We start from the raw sequence: 19,483 nt of genomic DNA, 5'->3' as shown, positions 1-19,483 counted from the left end.
GAAATTATGCTGAGTGGAATAAGTCAAGCAGAGTCAATTATCATATGGTTTCACTTATTTGTGGAGCATAAGGAATACCATGGAGAGCATGGGGAGCTGGAGAGGAGATGGGAGTTGGGGGAAATTGGAGGGGCAGATGAACCATGAGAGACTGTGGACTCTGAGAAACAATCTGAGGGTTTTGGAGGGGAGGGGGTGGGAGGCTGGGTTAGCCTGGTGGTGGGTATTATGGAGGGCGCGCATTGCATGGAGCACTGGGTATGGTGCATAAACAATGAATTTGGAACACTGAAAAGAATTTTTTTTTTTAAAGAAAGCTAAACACACACACACACACACACACACACACACACACACACACAATTCTGAAACCCAAAAGGAAAAAAAAAAAAAAAAAGAATCACCTGGGGATATTTGTGTAAGAAATGCAGATTCTGGGGCCACACATCAATGAAATACTTAGGATTGGAGCCCAGGAAGTGGCTCCTGTGATCTCCACTGCTGATTCTAAGACTTTCCAAACCTAAGAACCACTCTCTAATATTTTTAAATTGGGAATTCTTACAAAATGACAGAGAAGGCAAAACTCCTTTTAAACTTAGACTTCAACAGTAGTCTATGACCTTCTTAGGGACAGTGTGTCTTTCCTACTCTTACACGCTCAGCCTAGAGACTGGTGCCGAAATCAGAAACAGAGCAGGTGAGGAAAAACCTTTTATTTCTTTGTACACGTTTTACTTTCATAGCCGCCAAAAGGACTGTTTCATTTCCTCTAACAGACCCTGTCCGCCAGTTATGTTGCCCTCAACAAATTACTATAGCAACATATATAAATATCTATCGTACATTTATACACACATACATGCCTTCTAAAGCACTGTCAGGACACAGACTAGGCTTTCCCACAACTGGTGCTTCTCAGGTGCCTCTTAAAAATGATCACTGGTTTGTCTTATAGGACTTTCAATGGGCTTGGGCTGGCCCTGAGCCTGAGTTCCCCAGAGAGGAGTTAGGGTGATGAAAGGGAACGGCGTATTCAGAGTGAGGTGGCCACACTTTGGAGATCATAAAAGAAGGGAACTGGGAGGTGCTAGGCTAAGCAGGAGATGGCACGTGGGAAGCCACCGCTTTCACCAGGAGCATTCGAAGCACTCAGGAGTCTCGGTGTAGACAGACGCCCAGCTGAACGGCGGCTGGGCTAAGCCAGGCCCAGGGAAGCGTGGATCTGGAACTTGTACTGGCTGCGCCCCACTGGCCCTCAGGGCACTGCTGTCACTTGTGGGCTTTGGAACGGGCTGAGGAGCTCTTATGTGGGGATCAGGGGTCCCATCTGTAGGAAGCAGGGTGCTATGTCCCCTGAGCTGACTGTCTGAGGGTAGGCGTTGGAGCGAGGACTGGCTGTGGCCAGTTTCCAGGCCAGTGAGGTGCGCAGAAGCAGTGTCAGGAGCTCCTCTACAGACCAGTGCTGGGATGAGCAGCCCCTGGCGGGTGGTGTTCCTCAGCCACAGGAGAGGCTGTCTGCCCTTCATCCTCCTCCACTGGGAAGAGGATGGGACCCTCTGGCAGGTGTGGAGGACTGGGCTCCAGGTCTCCTCAGCAGATTGGGATCTGCACCAAAGGGGGACAGGCCCAGGCTTCCTGCTGTTTGAAGGACCTCTGATGGCTCCTTTTCTTCCGTGGCTCCTGGAAGGCAAGGGTCACAAGACTGGGGTGCACGGCAGCACCCTTAGGGACTTCACCTGGAGACAGAAATACAACAAGGTGAGAACCTAGTATCAGGTTCTGCTGGTGGCTCCCTGACCTGCAGTGAGCACTGGGTAGGGGCTGAGCCAGGAGCTCAGTGAGAGCCTGTCAAAAGGATGAGCCCAGGGGAGGGGGTGTGGAACTGTGGAGCCCCTCATGCCACCAGGTGAGAGGGGGGCTTCCCCACCACCTTGGGTGGGTGACAGCCCTGCTCAGAGCCACTGCACATGAGGTGCTCAGATCTTCATGGGCCAGTCCACTCCCTAGTTCACTTGGAGCAAAACAATGGCTTCTGTGACTTCCCAGGAACCGAAGCACTTAGTATGAAACATGCCCATGAAGAAACAGCCTGTTGTAGGAAGGAGAGGATGTAATGCAGGGAAGTCCCCTGCTCAGTTCATGTCCCATGTACTTAATGAGGAGAGGGAGGGGCCCCGTCAGCAGGGAGCTCCAACAGCCCCTAGTGCCACCTCTTACAGATGGATGGGCCAAGGCCACAGGGCCAGCTAGTGACAAGCCTGGGATTGGAACGCAGGCCTCAAGCCTTTCCATTGGTCTCTGGAAAGTGCAGAGGAAACTTCCAAAGATGGGGAAGCCAGTGGGTGTGTGGGGCCATTGGGTTACCTTTGCTGGGACAGGAATAAGGCTTTACAGAGGTCATCTTGTATGTGTTCTTCTAAAGAGGCTCAGGAAAGAAAGGAATCATCAGAGAAGAAAAAAAAGGGAATTAGAAAAACAAACAAACAAAAAAAAAGGTTGGGGGGAGGGCAAAGTCATGGCCTGACCCATTTTCACACCATGGGATCAATATTCTCTTAGGCTACATAAGGAACATTCCTAGGAAAAGGTCCAATTGCTTATGGAAGAAATTTAATGTCCAACGAAGGGTTTAGTTTCTTTCCCTATTCTTTTTTAAGGAATCTCCTTGGCTAGCGTGGAGCCCAACACAGGGCATGAAGCCTCAACCCTGAGATCAAGACGTGAGCCAACATCAAGTCAGATGCTCAACTGACTGAGCCACCTGGTTCCCCTAGGGTTTAGTTTCTGATTTACAAGCCATTTGGTACACTTCAGCTTACTTGCTAGGGATCGGATTAGTATTTTAAGTAAATGTACAGAATACCTGCCATATACATAAAATGTTTCCCTTCAAGTTTCATTTTTATTTATTACAAATTCTCTTTTAGGTCAAGAAGACCCAATGGTTGGTTTCCTTTGGAAAAAGAAAGACCAAGATTGAATGGCTATTCTCTGCCAATAGAGTGTGCAACAGAATCAACCGATTTGATGACATCTCTGGTTTATTTTCTCATGAAGTGAAAAGGGCTACAGGAAACACTAGAGCTGGCCCCAGAGCCCCTTTCCTAGAAGCTAATTCAGAGGCATACTCCCCATGTCCTCTGGTCTTGGGAATCAACTCACTTGCTTTCCTTGGACTCCTGACTTGGCCTAGAGGAGGGAAGAAGTGCGGTGAGGAGAGAAGAGGGTCACGATGTCACCGGGAGATGAGATGGCAGGGAAGGGACTGGGGTGGGAGAGGTGATGGGGAGCGAAGCTAGAAGGACATTTAGTGAGGACGTGAGTCCTAGGAATGGACTAAAATCTCCTGAAAGGTCAGAGTGGGTCGGGGATCATCTGCAGACTCTGGAGACAGGTGGGGATGGATTTGGGCTGTGTTCTGTGGCTCTGGCAGGTGCAGTGGTGTCCTTACCTCCAAATTAGTCCTTGCCTTCTTCAAAACATCATGTGTCCTGGTCACTAAAACAACAAAACAGCCCAATAGGTAGAAGTGACCATCTGGGGCCATACTTGCCTAGTATGTACCAAAGGGTCTTTTTCTGGCAGCTCAGATCAGGGTCTCCTGCTGCCCCCATGCACCCCTCCCTCCGCATCCCCAATTACTCATGGCACAGGAGGTTTGGGGACATCACACACTGGTCTGCAGCCCTCCTCCCCACCCCACCCCGTCTGTCTGGTCCTGGTCCATCGGCAGCACAAGGGGGGAGCCTGGAAGTCCTCCCACCCCTACTTTCCTCTCTCATCCCCTGGCTCAGGGGCACCCACACTGATTGAAGATGAACTGCTCCATGCTCTCCTTCTGCTGGTTGGCGGTCTTCAGACGCTCCGCTGTGCTCTGAAGAACACTCTCCTGTTTGGACAGTCTGGTTCTCAGTTCCAGAAGTTCCCTTTGCAGGGACTGTCCCTGGGGAAGAGAAACAGACTCTCTGTCACAGGTCAGAAGGCCTCAAGGACCAGACGCTTTGTGGCTCTTGACAATCAAAAGCAGGATTCTATAATCCTATCAATGATTTCTGGACTGGAGTCCCTCCAGGAGAGACACTAGAAGGCTCCAGCTGAGGCCAACTTAGACTAAGGGAGTTAGGTCAGCACACTGAGACCCTGGGAGCCCCCATGCACATGAACACAGGCCTCCACTCCTGTGGCTGTAGAGGCCTTGAACCCCAGTCAGTGCCACGACTCCCAGCGGTGAGTCCTGACCACACATTCAGTGCTCAGAAAGTCCAATGGGCTCATTGGGCTCGATGAGTCCAAGAGCACACATTCAGTGCTGACATTGGTTCTAGTACCGGGCCTCACAGATAAGACTTGCTAGCTGGGCGTGTTTTGCCTAGGGAGACAGTGTGCAATTCTGTAAATCTTTGGAACAACTTCAAGATGGCAGAACACCTTCTGCCTCAGAACCAGCATAGTTGGGGCCCATAAGGTGTTAGTGCTTTAATCTGCCCTCAGGCTCCTAGATGGGGGTGGTAGGGGGAGACGGAGAAAAATTGCTGTCCACACTCCCCCCGACCAGAGTTCAGGCCTCATATCTGAGAGCACCTGGTGGTGGGGCGGCTGACTCTTCCAGGCCTGGCCCAGAGAGGTGGAGGAAAGCCGTGTGTGGGATGCAGTGGGTGGCTCTAGGAAGCTGTTCATCTCATGGTGACATTCTGTGGGGATGACGTGGGGAAAGGAGATGTCGACATTTTCACAGGTCCCTACGTTTTTTGGCTCAGCTAAGTTCAGAAAGGGAAAGAACCCAAACACGGTGGGAGGAGAAGGGATGTCGTAGGACCTGCCCTGCCAGCCGCCACCATGGATGACAGGTCTTCCCCCGGGGACGCTCCCCTAAGGCCCCCCTGTCTCATCTCAACTGTCCAGCCCCTGACGTTTAGGACTTGGGAACTGAGGAGGCAGAATGGCATTTGGGGCAGAAGCGATGAAGGAGGCTGCCACTCACTGTGCTGTCAGACAGGACAGGGCTGGGAGAGCTGGGCAGGGCCGCTCGCCAGAACATGGTGAGGAGGGAGGCCGACTCGTCCAGGGTGTGCTGCAGGGCCTGGGCGCTGCTCCCAAGTTCATGGATGCCTTTGCTGCCCGGCACCTGGGAGAAAGTAGAGATTGCCCTGGGCACCAGACTGAGAGATCATTCCCTTCCCCCTGCTCCGGCTCCCTCAGCACAGGGCTCGGGTTTCCCTCAAGAATGAGGCACAAGCATGGGCCTGCTTGAACGTGTGAAACCATTTTTAAACCTGGAAGCCCTGGATCTCCATTTCAGCAGTGACCCCCAACTTGTAAGAATCACTAGATTCTGACTTCTCTCATACTCTCTGTAAGCTGCTAGTCCTGCTCTGTGCTCTCGGGTCTAATGCCCCTGATTTTTGCTTGGGCACCCCCATGCGTATCTCTAAATCATACCTTCTGCTTCAACTGGGCTGAACCATTTGTAGCTCCAAGGACTGTGATGCCATTCCCTTCACCTGGGATGCTATCCTCCACCAGCCAGAGAAGCCGTGTATCTCGCCAGTGGTTCCTCTAGGACCCTGTGACTTTCCTTGCCTGGACCAAGGACCCCTTCTGTGTTTGCACCCTCCCAACTCAGAGCATGGCTTCTGACACGGAGCCCAGACCCCCTGTTGTCCTTATTTACTTGGATATGTGGCCTTCTCTCTGGGGTGGAGGCTCTTGCAGACAGGGCTGTCCCTGCACATCCATGCACCTCCAGTGCCTCAAACAGCACTGCAGCTGGCACCTGGTCTCTGAATATGGAAACGCTCAGAGAAGGTGCGCTGCCTGCTTCCCTGCCCTGCTCAGTCTGCCCAGAGAAATCCCATGGCTGCCAGGCTTCGCCCCTTCCACAGCATGTGGCCCATGCGGATGCAAATCCTGAATTTCCAGCCGCCTGATTAAGTGATTTTACTCTGCCGATGGATGACCATGTACAAGGCCATGGACCAGATAATAAGCGAGGAAAGGGTGCTCAGTAGAGCACGACACATAAGCCAGTACTCAGCAAATCCCCTACAGATGAGGATGACAATTCTCTTCTGCCTCTTCTGTGTTTCTGAGAAAAAAAATGTTAGGGCAGAGTGTAGAGTGAAAACAGGAGATGGAGAAGAAAAGGCCCAGCTGGGTGTAAGCAGAAGATGTAGGCTCAGCTATGGGAGATATGCAGTGGGAGAAGGAGCTAAGATCAGAAGGAAAAAGTACACAAGGAAAAGGAACACTTAAGACCTACAGTGTGATTACCTCTGTGCCCTGAGTTTCAAGGCCAGGGAAGGTGCGGGCTGATCTCACAAGATCTGCTATCTTTTTGACCAGCAGTTTTCCCTCCTCTATCTGCTGTCTTAGGGCACTGTAGTCATCAATGTGGCCAATGACATGGCGGCCATGTTTATTGGCAAAGGAGCCATCAGTAGCTTCGCCCTCCAGCTTGGGATTCTTCGTCACTGGAGAAGCATCCAAATCCAGCTCTGAAAAACAAGACCAGAACAACATAGAATCCACAGTGATGAGCATATCCTCAGTCCACTTCATTCTAAAATAGACATCAAGGAGTAAAGAGGCCAGGAATAGGAAAGGCACTCTGGGAAAAGTACAGCAAGGTGTGAAGTCCATAGATTTCTGGGTTCTATGTTTTTATGATCTTTCCTACATCATCTCATAATGATCAAATTGCCAGGAGGAAAAATTTTATCCTTACTGACAAATGAAATATCCAGGACAAATATTATTTTAATGAAAAATTTTAAATTTCCAGTTAAGAAGACAGACAAACTAAGGGTTCTGGAAAGGAGGGGGGTGGGGGTTTGGGAAAGCCTGGCGGTGAGTATTAAGGAGAGCAAATATTGCATGGAGCATTGGGTGTGGTGCATAAACAATGAATCTTGGAACACTGAAAAATAAAATAATAAAATAAAATAAATAAAAAATAAACCCATTTATAAAAAGAAGACAGAGACAAATTAAGCCGGACACAGAGAGCACTTTCAAGGATGGAGAGATCACCGTGCAGTGAAGCACAACAGAGCAATAGGAAAACCACAGGAGGAAGAATAATGGCAAAAAAAAAAGGTAGCCACAGAAGGTGCAATGAGTAGGGCTAAAGACTTTGGGACCCGAGGAGAAAAATCTCTACATTCAGGTAATGTGCCCATTAGTAACCACAGGCTACGTGTACTGGGAATTCTCCATCATCAATCCCTGAATCCTTCCGTTGCCATATTTACCATTTGTCCTCTTGAAAATGGTGGTCTCTGAGCCAGGAGCAGCAGCAGAAAGGCTAGGGAATGTGAGCACTGGAGAATTCATGCCAACATCTCGGACTGGAGGGGAAGCATTGGAGTCTAGGATGTAAAGACAATAAAAATTTTCCGCAACCCTGGAATCACCACTAACCAAACCCAAGCACAGCCTAGTTGTCACCAGCAGAGACCTAAGGCAGCGTGGTTGGTCCTCATTACACCCCAACTGTGACGGTAAGCAACAGCAAACAAATCCCTTAGTTTGGAACAAGAACATGTCCCTTTAATGGAAGCGAGCTCCATGAGAAGCGACTTCTGGTTTGAAAGATTATTAGGAGCATTTTTCTAGCCTGCGTTTTGAATATAATTATGTGTGCAATTTTTAGTACACTGCCTTGTAACTAAACCTATGATGCAGAGAACAAAGGCAAAAGGAAATGTACATAAAGTTAAATTTCCTTATAACCTGCAGTCCACTGATACACATTTGAGGCAGGCAGAATAAGACATTATAGGAACCCCAACTGTCTTAAACTTAATGACCTACTAGAGGGAAAAACAGTCTTAGCTTGACAAAAGCCAGGTCTCCAGGATCTCATGAGTCTTCTTTAGCATATTAAAGTCCTTTTGGAAACTTCCCTTTGCCCGTAGCTCTCCCAATTCCAAACTATATAATCTATGGCTCCTCACAGCCCCAGTGCCGCTCTTTCTGCCCACTGGTCCTGTCCCCGTGCTATCATAAGAACACCTTTTTGCACTGAAAATGTCTCAAGAATTCTTTCTTGAGCTCTGAACTCCAATATTTCCACATCAATATGTGTAGTATATGTGTCAAAAATACGGAATCAAAGTATGAATGGACTTGTGGGCAATTAAACTAGCATTCCCCCTTTTTTTTTTTTTTTAAAGATTTATTTATTTATTTATTTGACAGACAGAGATCTCAAGCAGACAGAGAGGCAGACAGAGAGAGAGAGGAGGAAGCAGGCTCCCTGCTGAGCAGAGAGCCCGATGCGGGTCTCCATCCCAGGACCCTGGGTTCATGACCTGAACCAAAGGCAGAGGCTTTAACCCACTGAGCCCCGCAAGCGCCCCCAATCATCATTCTGATGAGTTAGTGATGGGAAAAATGTAGCCAGATGAGAAGGGTAGAGACAGAAGGCACAGCAGGTTAGAGACATCCTCTTGGAAACCAGGCAGCAATCCTACAGTGAAAGAATTGGAAAATATCAGAGAAGGCAAGAAATCCTGCTCAGGAGGTGGCCTAGAACCAGATCTCCAGCTCAGGCCACTGTGGTGGGTAAGGAGAGGGCACAGTGTCGGAGTCACTGGGGCTGAGCCCTGGCTGGGGTCATGGGGACACAGTGACGGAGGAAAGCTGGGCCAGGAGGGCAGAGTGGGGAGTTATAACTGAACACTACAACCATCACGGCTCCCCAGGGGGAGCCAGGCATTCACCTATTTATGGCTGAGCAGTTACTATGGGACACAGTTCACGTGACACTTTCTCATCTAATGGCCACAACACAGGATCTTGGAAGTGTCACCTTCATTTGACAAGTGAGGTCAGTGCCTAATTGGTGAAAGTCTAGCAGGACCAGGGGGAAAAGCTAAGGATTAACATGCCCCAGGAAGAGCAGGCAGGAACGTGTCTGAAAGCTCATCTTTAGAGAATCTTGAGAAGAAATGGCTCCTACTGAAATAAAATTGAAAATAGGGTCCTGGGGGTGAGAGAAGATGGCTAATTAAAAAAAGAAAAGAATAAGTTGAAATGAGTGTGTCAAGATGGAGGGCAACAGTACTAACATTCAGACTGAAGCTAGGCGAAGGGGGCTGGATGAAGGACATTGAGAAGAGAGGGAGAGAGCAGGCAAGGCAGTATCTGGAAGGGCAGACGCGGAGGGGAGGGGAGGGGAGGAGATGACAGCCACTGGGAATAAAGGGAGCTATCATCCCCCTGCTTTCCACAACCAGCATTGCCTGCGGGACGGGAATGGTTTCCACTCAGCTGAGCTCCCCTCCAATCAGGGAATGGGAATCTGGAAGGCAAGCGATATACCGAGACAGAGGCTGGTGAGGAGGAAGGCCAGCAGCTGGAAATAAAAACATCCAGTTCGAATCCTGGGTCTTAGCTGGTTAATGTCTCAATCTCAAAGTTTTCCCACATTGAAATATGAAAGGAAAACCTCCCTTACCTCAGATGAAACAGTTTGGAAAATTGTTTGAAAACTCGTGGTAAATTTTAAAGCACTCCACAAGTACAAGGAATAGATATTAACTCACAAGCTATTAACTATTGAGCGATGCATACCGTGTCAGGCACTTATAAATTATTGCACTTAAGGCTTAATTACCATATTACCATATAAGATACATATGATTGTCCATAAGATACATATGATTATTGTCCTCACCTTGAAGATGAGGAAAGTAAGGCTTCAGTACCTGGGGACTTCAAACACCTTGCCCAAGGCAAGCAACTTGTACCCGCAAACTCAGAATCTGGGGCCTGAGCCAGCTGGTACCCTCATTCCCACCCTCTCACCCAAGGTTGTAGATTGAAACAACTCTGATTTCACCAGGACCCTAAGGAGTGTGGAAGAGGGAAGATCCCTTCCACCACAGACATCCTGGCCACTGCCCCACTGGCATGGTCCCCCTGCCCTTCCTACCTTGGAGGAGCGGTTGCTTGTTTCCAGGGTCCTCCTGGTGGGTGGAGGAGGGGCTGAGGCTGGCTTTGCTCCCCCTGCCATCCAACTGCTGCTCCAGCCTCAATCTCAGACAGCTGTTCACCTGGATGCTTTGCTCCAGCTGCCCTCGCAAAGCTCGGATCTCTGCCACCAGGTGGCTCAGCTCACTGCTCAAAGGGACCTGGAGACAGGCTTCCCAGGTGGGAGCTGAAAGAAGAGAGAGAGAAGGGGTGTGGTGGCTCAGATCCAAGCTTTTCCAAGCATTTGTCAGAACACTCCTCAGGCATTCCTTTCTACTCGGGACCCTGCTGTCCTCTTAGGGCCCCAGGAGGCAAGGCATTTGGGATGGAGCTGCCTCCTTTTGCTGCGTGGGTCTCCCACTCACTGAGCGAGATACCACACACTGGAACTGCCTCGAGGCTCATGTGACCCACCTGCATCTGGAGAGCCTTCCATGAGCAGGTGGGGTCAAAGCCTATTATTATTTGACTTCCACCCATTGAGAAGAGAGGGAGAGAGCAGGCAAGTCACCCTAGTCCTACAGGCCAGAGAGCAGGGTCTTCAGAGATAGGGCAGTTCAGCACTGGGCTAGAGAAGTCCTGGGGATTTGGGAGGAGGAAAGCTGATGCCTCGGTGCTCAGGAGTCACAGCAGAAAGGAGGAGGAGGTCACCAGGGAGAGGAGAGGAGGCACCAGGCCTTTCGCAGCATGGAGGAACGGGAGTCTCTCTAGAGGCCAGGGGTCACAACTCACTGAACTAGTCTACTTCACCACGTTTTTGCTTTGTTTTGTTTTGTTTTGTTTTAAATCTCTGTTTGCTATCACAGTCTGTTTCTTTGTACTAGGGATGAAGACAGCTAAGAAATATTCTACTAAACCACATATCTTATCTGAAAGCTTGAAGCCAAATAGATTTCAAAAAGTAGAATTTGTTTTGGTGTTTAGGAAGGCCATAGGATCCGTACGCCATCTCTCATGTAGCCCACATACCAGGTTGCCTCTGGGCCACAGGCCTTTAGGCAAATACATTCATATTTCCATGACGAGCCGGGTGAACATTACCACTGAGTGGGGTTAAGTCAAGTCTGTGGATACCACTTTGGTCACTTCAGACAGGTTTTGTGACCAAATGAGTATGTGAAAGAGCTACCACAAGAATTCATGGTTCTCATGGGATTATAGAATTAAGGATAGGAATCTATGGGGTTTCAGAGACAGGAGCTTTAAAATGACTCCTAAAACAACTATAAGAAGGGAAAAAGGCATGAAAGAGGATGTAGTCAGGATGAAGGGATTCTTTTTCCTCTGTCGTATAAAAACAAAATTGAAAGGAAAAAAAAAAAAATCCAACTAAATTTACAAATGAAAAACTGTTCCCAAGAAGTTCGTAGAGAAAGGCTTCTCCAAGCTGTTACCACAAGTTATAAGGGATAAGAGTTTACTATGAGAAATTTTCTGGAAACATCCCATATTTTCTATTTTTACTCATTTGCATTATGTTTTTATAATCACCATAGTAACCAAATACTGCTAGAGCATCTTATAAGGAGGCCGGAGGTCTCCTTATAAGGCGGGAGGCAACTCTCCCTGAGAAGTCCTCATGGGGCACCTGCAGTCTATGGTTAGTATCTACCAACCCCAAAGCTCCATGAAGCTCCTTCCTATCTTTCTTTCCCTATATCCAAATCCTCACAAAGTTTTGCTTCTTTCTAAAAATGTTGTCTTCTATCCATTCCTCTTTATCTTCCCAACGGCACCTTAGATCAGACTCTCCTCATGTAAATACCCCATAACCACACCCATTCAGTGGGTTTCCCTTATTTGAGTGTCTCCCGACTGCCGTGTGTCCCACTAGTCTGAGAGTTCTGTTCCCATCAAGTATCTGTTTTGTTTGGGAAAACGTACTTACTCATTTTCCATGGCCCACTCTGTAGAATGTAAACTTCCATGGTACTTCATAGCTCCTCTATAAACCAGCAACCATCTCAACTGACCGGACTTCTCACACTCCCTGATACAAAGCTCTCCAAGGGGAAGGCTGGACCCGGTGCTCCCCGGAGTTCCGGGAGCTAGTCTCTCAGCCTGCGGTGCCCCTGATACTTCTTCAAGTTCTGGTTCACCTTCTCATCAGCAAGTTAGGAAATCCAATCAGTCTTTATGAAAATTCAAATTTGGCTGAATATTGAAAATTCTGTATTGCTTAAGGAATTTTTTAACAGATCATTAAAAAAATTAGAATTGAAAGGCCTAAACATCCCATCCAAAGCAAGAGCTGTTTCTATGGGATCCTTGACAAGTCATCCCTTTCTATTTAAAGGGGCTTGGATGGGAGACTTATTCCTTCACAAACTAACAATTCCATCCCTCGAAATCTCTAGTGGTCAGGAAGGCATAAGAATGATGTAAGTCCAAATTCTACAGCCCTTTATTCTTTGATGACCCTTGTTCAGACCTCTAAAGAGATGCCAAACACAACAGCTCTTTTTCACCTGATAGTTCTTCAAATATTTAAAACCAGGTCTCATCTCCTTGTGATCTTGTCCAGGCTGAAAATTGTTGTTTCTCTGACAGTTCAAGATTTCTGGTCACCCAGCATGGTGGCTCCTGTCTTCACTTTGCTCCCTGGTTTGCCAAAGTCCCTTTTACAAGGTGGTGTCCCACAATCTTAACAATATTTCTGATACGGTCTCTCACCCTACTGTGGTCTCAGGTTGAACTGGTTTTTGTAGCAACCTTTGCCTACAAGTTCCTTGTCCCAGCGGGTTTCTAAGTAACTCCCTATTCTCAAGTCCATGAATGGCTAGAGAGCCAGACCTTCTGATCCTGTACCTCTGATATTTTTCATCAAGCTCAGGGTTTCTTTTTATCTTTTCTAAATTTCTTTTATTTTTTTAAAGATTTTATTGATTTATTTGACAGAGATCACAAGCAGGCAGAGAGGCAGGCAGAGAGAGAGGTGGAAGCAGGCTCTCCGCTGAGCAGAGAACCTGATGTGGGCTCGATCCCAGGACCCTGACATCATGACTTGAGCTGAAAGCAGAGGCTTCACCCCCTGAGACACCTACGTGCCCCAATCTTTTCTAAATTTCATCATATTGACATCAGTACTCTGTTCCAGCCTGGTTGGAGTTACTAACTTGATGTTCACAATACCCTCCCCAATTTGAACAACAATGGAGAAATAGAAGAAGATTCTCCAACATGAGATCAGTATTTTAGCAGGTGGCAAAAAGTCCTCAATAAAACAGTTTAAAATTTAAATCCAGGCTTGGAATTTAGATCCTAACAGAGGTATTTCTGTAGATGTTGTGCATCTTTTAACTTTCTCCCTGGGGAACGCGTCAGGGTAGGAGCAGAGGGCCCGCCGTACTGGCTGCATGGGGGCAATATGTATAACTCAAAATATTCAAGAGCTTCTCACATGATGGTGCCATCAGGACAGTTCTTTGAATTTTTTTTTAAGTCCCTATATAACCTGGACTTTGCTCAACTTTTCTCTGGCCACCTAGGCAGGCAGAGTTGGACTCTTATCTAACTACTTTTAAGGATGTCTTGGATGGATCTTGCACATGTCACCAACCTCTGGGCTTTACATGAGAGAACAACTTTGTTCTTACTGGGAGCCCCAGACCTGGCCGAGGCAGAACTCTGTAGCTTTCCAGAGCTCTACGACTCCCAGGGTAAGGACCTCTTCAGAATCCTAAGTAAGGGCAGGGAGCTCACTGGGGAGGGGAGAGGGAGAACACATACCTTTCAGCCCTTTCTTGGAATTGCCATAAAGCGCCTCGTAGATCTGTAGCTCCGACTGGAGGGACTGGAAGAGCTGCTGTTTCTCCTCACACTGCTGCTGCAGGAGGGTGAGCTTGTGCTGCAGCCTGCACAGGGGGGAGGCAAGGGCCCGCTGAGCGCCTGGCGCTCCCCTGCCACCTGCTGTCAGCCAGCCTTCGCATCATGGGGCTTTAGCCCTAGATGTCAACCCAGGGGTCGTGAAGACCATTACTTTCACTTTACGGATGTGGAAACAGAGGCTCTGAGAGGTGAAGTAACTTTGCTTGATATCATGCCATTAGCTACATTAGTTGGGAAGTAACTTTGCTTGATGTCATGCCATTAGCTACATTAGTTGGGAGCAGACACACAAGCTCCGTATTCTTCCTGCCCCTATGGTGCTCTATTCCTGGTGATAGGCAGTCATAGGGTTTATGTCGGGGATGCGCATGATGACTGGTGGGGATGCTTCCTACGTTACAGTGAGACCAATATCCTTAAACTAACAGGAAGGATGAGAACATTTTTTTTCTCCAGGATCTGATACGCTGAACCCCCCCCCTTTTTTTTAAAGACGGATCTGAGAGAGACAGAGATCACTTGCCTGCAAGCGGTAGGAGGAGCAGAAGAGGAGGGAGAAGAGGAGGGAAAGAATCCCAAACAGACTCCAAGCTGAGCGCCAAACCCAGTGCAGGGCTCATTCTCATGACCCCAAGATAATGACCCGAGCCAAAATCAACAGCTGGACACTTAACCAACTGAGCCACCCAGGTGCCCCTCGTATGCTGAAGCCTTCTAAAATAAGGTTTTTCTCTCCCAACTTTGGAGTGAAAAGGCATTCTCAGAGAAGTCCTTCCTTCTGCTCAAACTCATCCATAAATCAGGAATAGCAGAGGGGAAACTGAGGGCCCCCAAAGGCTCCAATACCTGTCTTGTCAATATCCCATTAAATCTGAAAACAGGGCCCCCTTCCTTCTTATCAGGCTCCCCCTTACCTGGAGTCTTTCTCCTGGAGGGACAGGCGTTCCTCCTGGAAATGCAAGATCTCCTGTTGCTTCTCCTTCAAGTCTTCCAGAAGCTGCTGCCGTTCCCCCTTTTGGCGCTCCAGCTCCATCTCCAGCTCTTGAAGCCGGGATCGAGAGGACAGCAGGGCCTCTTTCAGGCGTTCCGTCTCCTGGGAGTGCTCTGGGGAGCAGAACACAGGACGACTTACACTGTGGGGGCAGAGGCTGGCAGGACAAGGAGCCCAAGCTCCTCCATCCTGACGGGCAGAACTAAGGCAATGGGAATGCAAGCTGATGCCGCATCTGCTTAGAAAAACAGAGGGTGTCAGCTCATTACATCCACACACCCTGGGGAATGTGGAGTCTCCATCTTTGCAATGCCCTTGATCTTCTGCTTTCACAAGGTCTACCCTGCTATTAGAGAAAACGCTGAGGTTTCTTTCTTTCCTCCTTTCCTTCCTTCCTTCTTGCCTTCATTCCTTCTTCCCTTCCTTCCTTCCTTCCTCCCTTTTCTTTGAGAATTTATTTATTTATCTGAAAGAGAGAGACAGAGCAGGAGCAGCAGGGAGGAAGCAGAGGGAGAGGAAGAAGCAGACTCCTCTCCCTGCTGAGCAGGGGGCTCCATCCCAGGACCCTGGGTTCATGATCTGAGCCAAAGGCAGGTGCTTAACCAACTGAGCCACCCAGGTGCCCCCAAAGCTGTGGTTTCTTTCTTTTTCTTTTTTTCCAAAGATTCTATATATTTATTTGACAGACAGAGATCACAAGTAGGCAGAGAGGCAGGCAGAGAGAAAGGGGGAAGCAGGCTCCCGAGGAGCAGAGAGCGGGGGATCATGACCTGAGCTGAAGGCAGAGGTCTTAACCCACTGAGCCACCCAGGTGCCCCAAACGCTGTGGTTTCTAATGCTCACTATTTTCTAAGTTCACACACCCTCTGTGTGATAATCCTTTCTTTAATTTTGCCAAAGAGCAGCATCAAGATTTCTTGTCTATAGTTTTTAGAATATATTATATTCGTCAATTTGAAAATGGGGACATCTGTCCTTTTCTGGGCTTGTGGAATCTCAATAACTTGCATGATTTCCCAGACACTAAGGACAGGGGCTCTGAGAACCAGGCTGCAGGAGCTGTCAGTCTACCAGGGGGAAGTCCCTGGGCCTGGCCCACTGTGCTTTTCCACATCTTAGTGACTTCTCCCCACTGAGGTCTGTGCTAGCCTGTCCCGGCATGCAAAGATGGTTTAGCAGTTACGTCTTCTCTCTTCTCTGTTATGTCTCGTTACTTCCCCATCAGTGACCTCTCCCCTCACATCTTCCTGCTCTGAAGAGGCAGATTTAAAAACAACACTTGCTATCTCTTCCTGTTCCACAACATTCTGGGCTTAATCCTTTAGGAAAGTATTAGTCTTTCATGACTATTCAATAAATATTTGCAGATAAATATAATTTTTATTGACCATATATTGATTTGATCAAGTCAATTGACACTAAGGTTAGCTGCCCCCCAGTCACAGAGGAAATGATGCCCCTCCTCCCTTGGATGTCCATCAAATAGTGTTGGGAATGCTCTGGAGGACATCTGGCTGGTGCTTCCAGGCACAGAGTCCTGAGGATTACTGAGCAGAGAGGAGCCGGAACTGGGTGAGTGAGGGGAAGCAGTGAGGAGACGGGGAGAGACACATGACGCTGCAGTAAAGTCTGGACAGGGAGAACAGACACCTAACTGGTAGCCAGTTCATAACTAATGACTGAGTATCTGAGTATCTGTGGTTTGCACAGAGGTGGTGGGTTTCCTAGAGCTATCTTTGTACCGAGCACCTGGGAGTGTGAAGGCCCACAGTTGGGACCTCTCAGGAAGTAACCCCTTCTAGACTGAGAACCACATGGGACCTTGGGTTGGTGGATCTGGTTAGCTGTTATTTCCACCTTCTCTTGGCTTCAACGGTGATTGGTGTGGCCAGGACGAAAGGGACCGGGAAGGAGCGCAGTGTGTGGCTTTTACCACCCACCTCTAGAAACATGACTCAGCTGAGCCTGAAGGCTCCGGTTTTCTTCCTTAAGGACTCTGTTCTCATTGTAGAGCTGCGGTGTGGGTTCTAGGCCAGGGCTGTAGAAACTGGAGGTAGATCCTGTCCCAGAAAGTGTAAGCAGACACGTTACACATTAGGGTAACAGATGCTTTCCAGAAACTACCCATTCTGTCCCTCCAGAAATACTGTCCCAACCCAGCAGGAGTGTCTGGGTCCCCAAGACCTGGACCCCAAGCATGGCGGGCCAAGTGCCTGCTTTCTGTTCAGGCCCCACCACGTGCCCGAGCTGCAGCTGTTCCAGAGGCTCTTGTCCCCACAGGAGCCACCGCAGGGCTGGGGGCAGGACAAGGGCATGTAGAAGGATTGGCGTCCAAGGGACCCAAGCCCGAGAGGAGAGTGTTGGGAGAATGGCCGCCTTGGTGAGTGGCTACGGGAGGGCACCCACTGAGCGGGCTCCACCATGTGCCAATCCCATGACAAGGTGGAGAGGTCAGCAGGCACATATACAAGCAGACTAAGGACGGGCTGGGAAGTCAGACGCCCTGCAGACACGCCTTGTTAGCTCTGCCAGGAGGAAAGTTCTCTCTTAGCTCTAAGTGAGGATAAGAGCACCTGCCCCCCCTGCCTTGCCGGACTGTTCGGAAGGAGCAAGTAGAGAAAAGCCCAACACATGCTTTGGAAAGCATGAAGCCCAGCCTCCAGAGGCTCCCCAGTTATGGCAGTATGGGAGGCTCTGGGCCTCTCCTACCGCTCCCACGGGCTGCACAGCTGAGCCGGTGTTCAAGCTGCTCCCGCAGCCGGTCGTTGATGCAGATGGACTCCTCCAGGCGCTGGCGCAGGTTCCGGATCTCTCCAAGATGTTCCTCCAGCAGGTCAGCCCCTGCAGCCATCCCGTCAGGACCGGGGAGAGGTGCGAGATGAGGAATCCTGGTCACCAGGGGGGCCCAGGTGGAAGTGGGGCACAGCCAGTGGCTCCTCAGCAGGATCCCTAAACATCCCCACCCTTCCACCAACTGCATTTTCTCACATGGGCACTCAGGAACACAGCGACTTTGCTTAAAGAGGAAACGGGCTGTCAAACCCAGGAGACCGCGTGAAGCATGCCCCAGGGGCCTCCTCCTACACACAGTTAAGTGTGAGGGAGTTTCAAGACTATTTAATTATTTGAGAGAGAGAGTGCATGAGCAGGTTGGGGGGGGGGGCACAAGGAGAGGGAGAAGCAGACTTTCCACTGAGCAGGGAGCCCTCGATGTGGGGCTCGATCCAAGGACCCTGAGATCATGACCTGAGCTGAAGGCAGACACTTAACCAGCTGAGCCACCCAGGTGCCCCAAAATATGAGGGAGTTTTAAATGTAAGTGTACGGTGACCAGTGTAACCGGTGAGGGTGAAGGAGTTCCACATGGTTTAGAAAAATAACTGAAGTGTCGGGAAATGTATGGTGAGTTGAGTGTGACTTTCTCCTGAGTGTGTTAGGGAAGACTTCACTCTAGCCTGATATCATTATTCTTATGGATACTTGACGGAATAGTCTTTAACGAGGCATCAAGCCCTTCCTCCAGCCTCAGTGAGGAGGCATAAGGTAGAAGTCCATGGATATAAACTTCCCCTGTGTGGTTAATGACATGAACGTGAGAGCACAAGGTGTGTCTCTGACTTTCCCAATTCCCTGAACAGCACTGAGGCCATGGGCAGGGAGGCTGAAGCAGGGCACTTAGGAAGGCCCAGCACAGATAGGACCCTGTCATTTTACCCCCACTCTGTAAGCCAGGGACTAGAGAAATGAAAAACGCCCCTGCCCAGCTAGGAGACTCTAAATGAGATTTCATTTCACAGACCGACCTGTTGGGCTTTATGTTTTACCTGTGGGTTTGGAGTTAAGCTGACACACAGAGGATCCTGAGGACAGGTCGCCTGATACACTCCCTTTCTGAGGCCTCATCACATCCCACTGGCTGCCGCTGCCCAGATAGCTGGGCTCCAGGATTCTGCCCAGTTCTGGGCCGCCCCTCAGTGGAGAGTGGGGCTGGGCGGGGTTGAGATAGTGAGAAGAGCTGGCTTCTAAATGGTTGCTTGGCAATGCAGATGGGGAAGCAGGATGCACGGTGCTGACACCTGGGCAGAAAGAAACTAGAGTGAGGAAGAGAGGATTGGAAGGGAAGGACCAGGAAGGAAGTGTGGGATTGCTAAAAGTGGACACCAAAGGGGACATGTGCGATGTCAGAAATGCCAGTCCATTGTGGAATACCAGTTAGATGAAGACCATAACCTAGAAGCCATAACTTTCACCTCATGTGTTTGCTGGCATGAGACACCAAGAGGCGGAGGATGGACAAAGTATGTGGAAGTCACCAGTGTACACAAAGGAAAAGTCCAGAGGCTGCACTCCTGGCTTCTACTAAAATTCCTCACGATACAGTCCAGGAAAGTTCTGGAAGGAGAACTCAGTCCCAAAGTTGGAGGATATAGCACATTCCTATTCATAGATGTGCTCAATGTTAGCATCCATGGAGGGATGTGGGAACTTTCATTTAACATGAGGCTGATGCTCTCATAGATCTTAGGAAATCATGGGCTTTCCCCTGAGCCAAATCATCTCTGCTTCTATGTGAAAAGAAGTCCAGGCTGTGGGAGAGACAGAGAGAGGTGGGCAAGGCTGTAGTTTAGGATATTCCTATTCAGAAGACTCCTTTCCTTCAGGGATTATCAGCATGGGCAGCATAGT

At 49.1% G+C, this 19,483-nt stretch overlaps 1 protein-coding gene across 32 annotated transcripts in view; it reads right to left on the bottom strand.

Annotated features, from left to right (window-relative positions):
• Positions 1-701: 701 nt before the first annotated feature.
• Positions 702-19,483, bottom strand: part of LOC132001388 (myomegalin-like) — a 217,780-nt gene continuing 198,998 nt past the window's right edge. For 11 of the 32 annotated variants that reach the window (XM_059375904.1, XM_059375903.1, XM_059375915.1 and 8 more), the window contains 14 exons: positions 18,622-18,873; positions 17,507-17,638; positions 16,738-16,857; positions 14,721-14,910; positions 13,708-13,832; positions 9,941-10,165; positions 7,254-7,370; positions 6,274-6,497; positions 4,985-5,128; positions 3,808-3,946; positions 3,455-3,501; positions 3,166-3,192; positions 2,368-2,419; positions 702-1,683 (listed from right to left, as the gene is read on the bottom strand). In XM_059375904.1, the coding sequence (XP_059231887.1) occupies positions 1,526-1,683; positions 2,368-2,419; positions 3,166-3,192; positions 3,455-3,501; positions 3,808-3,946; positions 4,985-5,128; positions 6,274-6,497; positions 7,254-7,370; positions 9,941-10,165; positions 13,708-13,832; positions 14,721-14,910; positions 16,738-16,857; positions 17,507-17,638; positions 18,622-18,873 (1,952 nt within the window). In that variant the 3' untranslated portion in view covers positions 702-1,525. Of the gene's footprint in view, positions 1,740-2,367; positions 2,429-3,165; positions 3,193-3,454; positions 3,502-3,807; positions 3,947-4,984; positions 5,129-6,273; positions 6,498-7,253; positions 7,371-9,940; positions 10,166-13,707; positions 13,833-14,720; positions 14,911-16,737; positions 16,858-17,506; positions 17,639-18,621; positions 18,874-19,483 lie in introns of those variants that run through there. The other 21 variants (XM_059375917.1, XM_059375932.1, XM_059375929.1 and 18 more) reach the window with 9 other exon arrangements.

This window comes from Mustela nigripes, chromosome 14, assembly GCF_022355385.1.
Source record: "Mustela nigripes isolate SB6536 chromosome 14, MUSNIG.SB6536, whole genome shotgun sequence".
In the NCBI taxonomy this organism is placed as follows: Eukaryota; Metazoa; Chordata; class Mammalia; order Carnivora; family Mustelidae; genus Mustela; species Mustela nigripes.
Note: the sequence above shows the minus strand (reverse complement) of the source record. Positions and strands in the feature narration are given on the sequence as shown.